Below are 3688 nucleotides of genomic sequence, written 5' to 3' on the forward strand. Positions count from 1 at the left end.
GACCCTTTCCCTTTTCTTCCCCCGGGGGGGGGGGGGGGGGTCATTATTTAACGTTTAACCCTTTCTTTATCATTTTTGGTCCTCAGGCTTGACGCGGCGAGTTTCCATTTACCTGGACAAGAGTAAACAAGGTGGGGAGTCCAGTCCTTGGTGTTTGGTGGTGTGTCCTGAGAGCCAGCAGGTTCATACACTGGAAACCTGGGCTGGCATGGCTCACCTTTTATGGAGAATGTTATCTGGGTGTCATGGGGATCCCCTGGTTTCAAACTTTGAGTCTCTCTCTGACCTTTCACAAGAATGCAGATCAGAAAATTAAAGACTATTCCTGGACTGTGCATGCTAGTTTGAGGCCGATTGTGAAAGCCAGGAAACCAGTCAGCAATGGCAGGTGTTAAATTCCCCTCAGTAGTGTTCCTGCAATTTAAAGTGGCGCCCCGACTAGATGTTATATGTGAACACTTTGCCTCCTCCATCTTGTAAAGTGATTGATATAACGGAGTAAAACTTTCATTATTCAAAAAAATTCTTGTCCCCTATGAAGAGAAATCCCTCAAAAAGAAGATGGTCTGATGAATAGATCACAATTGATTAAGTAATGTAGCAAATTTAATAATATATACACATAAAGACACCTATACAAAACATTTAAAAACCAGAAACAGAGACTCTGCAGCCGCCGAGTTTAGTGGACTAAACAAACCCGATGCAGACTTTGCCTGAGCACAGCGGCAATAGATTGTGTTCACTATAGCCAAGACCGGGAGACGAGAGTGAATCTTTGCCAGTGTAAATATACACAGTTCCTACTCCTCCCCGTGTCACTGGACATACTGCTGTGAGGACCTCATCAAACTCCATCCCACAGTGCGGCCGCACGAGTGGATACTCTCTTTGAGGCTCCTTTCCCTCAAATTGGAATTTAATCCCACACAGTGGTGCAATTAAAAACCAGACGGGGGAAAAGAATATTAAAGGAATCTCTGCCCCGCTATTGAAGCGGATCTCTTTGAAAGGAAATCGCTACAATTGGATACCACGTTATGAAACAGTCTACTTGCAAATATCGTTGTGGGATATATTGAGGACTATTCCACCACGGTTTATAAACACAACGTGAGTACAGCTCCGCTAGTCTATTTTTGATATATCACCATTCTGCCTGCACCAGAGACTTCCTGCTTTTTAGAAGATTTATATATCTGAACATTCACATCATTATACTTAGGTGATTCAGGGAAGCTTTTTTAATGGTTTTTAAATGTTTTGTATAGGTGTCTTTATGTGTATATTAATTATTAAATTTGTTACATTACTTAATTAATTGTGATCTATTCATCAGACCATCTTCTTTTTGAGGGATTTCTCTTCATAGGGGACAAGATTTTTTTGAATAGTCTATTTGAAACCCTGAAGTTTGGTCAAATATATATGTATATGTTATTGTCTCATTTAGCGTTAAACTCCTTTTCTGTTCCCTTGTTTTTTCTAAAACTTTCATTACTTGACAGTGCCACAGCAGCTGGAGGTCCCTTCCGCCTCATTCTGTGGTCATCCAGTCCTGTGTCACCATGTACAGGAGTGGTCTCTGGTCCTGCATTGTATGTGATGACTTCAGCTGATCAGACTGGCAGTGCAGTGCATAGGACCAGGAAATGGGAATCGGTCCGGAGTTGGGCTTTAACTGGGGCAGAGTTGGAACCTCCTTTTGTTTTTAACACTGTTGCTGTTATCTGCCCAGCCCAGAGATTCCCGGTGTAAATAGTGTCCCCTGAACAGGAGGCAGTGAGAAGGATCGTCCCAACAGGAGCACATGCCTATAGTAGGGACAATATAGGGAGCTCTCAACTTGAGGTCTGAAGGGTGGACCTCAATAACAGAAGGCAGGCAGATCAATATTTATCAGAGATGTGCGTGTTGCCTTAGTGCGTTGGGGTGCCATTCAGAATTAAAGGCGCTGCAATGCATGTATCAAGCGTTGCCTTTGGCTACCACAACGCAAGAGTGTAAATGGGCCCTATGAGCAGCTTGCTGAAGTGCCCAGCAACCACAATTGTGCGTTAAAACTTTTGTGGCAAGTCCATTTTTTGAGGGACACTTTTGGTGACTTGATTTCAATAGGGATGCCATAACGCAAAGCATGTTAACGCGTGACACACCACACAAATGTAAATGGGCCCTTCAGCTTATTTCTACAACCCAAACCATACTGGAAGGACTTCTATGTCTCTTACCTGTGTTGGTTCTAGTCTGTGTGTACTGATGGTGGTGGGTACAATAGATTGTAAGCTCCTTGGGGGGGGGCTGGTGTTGGACGGTCTGGAATGCTCTAGAATGTCTCTCTTTCTCAGGTGCAGGAATGGTGGTGGACTGGGAGCAGGAGACCGGATTTCTCATCACATCCGGCGACGTCCGAATCATCCGGATATGGGACACGGAAAGGGAGATGAAAGTTCAGGTGAGCTGTGACTACGGTGGCCTTTGAGGCAGCCGGATACTCCCGTCATTGTCCCCACACGTCACACACATGGTGAATTCTCCAGCCGGTCACAGCTGTAGGTGATGGGGTGGGATCCAGACGCAGCACGCCGCCCACTGACATCCAGTGATAATTTAGCAGGATTGGCATAGAGAACAAACTACGTTTGGTATCTGGTTGAGATGACCGGCTGTATTACATGTTAGCATGCCCCCCCCAGCTTTAGGATCAGAGACAGAATTCGAAGAGAGAGCTGAACTGCACAATGGGAACCACATGATGACGGCATCTGCTTACATCAGAGTTCTACTTCAACCCATATTTTGTTTTGCTCTTTAGGATATTCCAACCGGAGCTGAAAGCTGTGTGACGAGCCTGTCCTGCGACTCTCATCGCTCCCTCATTGTGGCCGGCCTCGGCGACGGCACCGTTCGAGTGTTTGATCGCAGGATGTCCCAGAACGACTGGTAAGGTCCCCACCTCCTGCAAGCTGCCCCGTGTTTGCCACATAACCGTAGATAACTACCGCACTCCTTACCAACTGCCCCTTGTGCTGAAAGATGGGTGCTGAAGAGACTGCGGATGGCGCCGCGCAGTGTACATCGGAAATGTCACCAGCACACCAATGGATGATGTCCAAAATAAAGCGTCGTTCATTCACGCATATTGTCGCATCAAAAATGCAACGTTTCGGGTCCCCACCTCCTGCAAGGTGTCCAGTGTTTGCCACAGATGCCTTCCTTCCCAGAATCATCTGTGGTTCCTTGGACCAGGAGAAGCCGGCCCCTCCTCCTTGTAGGCCACCAGAGCAGCTGTAGAGATTGGAGTTCTATCTCCTGCATGTGGCCGATTTCCTTTCCTTCGCATGTTACAGCTGAACTGGTCTGAGCTGGGGCAACAGGTCCCACCTGCCATGATGGTCTGGTATGTTGGAGTGACCACACATTCTGGGAGGGTTTCAAGTGTGGGGCTATGTTTCCGTGTCCCGCCCTGCAAATAAAATAGATGACAATAAACGTGTTGTATCCAGTGATTCTTAAATGGGACACGTGCAGTTCCTCGGTGCATCACATGACCTACTTTTCTTTTTGCAGCCGCGTTATGACCTATCGGGAGCACACGGCCTGGGTGGTGAAGACGTATCTGCAGAATCAGGCAGAGGGGAACATTCTGAGTGTGAGGTAAACACCCCCCCCCCCCACCCCCTCCTTC

The 3688-nt window shown here is 47.0% G+C and overlaps 1 protein-coding gene across 1 annotated transcript in view; it reads left to right on the forward strand.

The window, feature by feature from the left end:
- The window catches only part of RPTOR (regulatory associated protein of MTOR complex 1), a 158894-nt gene that overhangs the window by 152226 nt on the left and 2980 nt on the right, over window positions 1-3688 (forward strand). Inside the window, exons 28-31 of the mRNA XM_018566513.1 lie at window positions 87-143; window positions 2349-2455; window positions 2816-2943; window positions 3571-3657. Coding sequence (XP_018422015.1) covers window positions 87-143; window positions 2349-2455; window positions 2816-2943; window positions 3571-3657 — 379 coding nt within the window. The remainder of the gene's footprint in view (window positions 1-86; window positions 144-2348; window positions 2456-2815; window positions 2944-3570; window positions 3658-3688) is intronic.

This window comes from Nanorana parkeri, unplaced genomic scaffold, assembly GCF_000935625.1.
Source record: "Nanorana parkeri isolate BGI_ZX_2015 unplaced genomic scaffold, ASM93562v1 scaffold954, whole genome shotgun sequence".
Lineage (NCBI taxonomy): Eukaryota > Metazoa > Chordata > Amphibia > Anura > Dicroglossidae > Nanorana > Nanorana parkeri.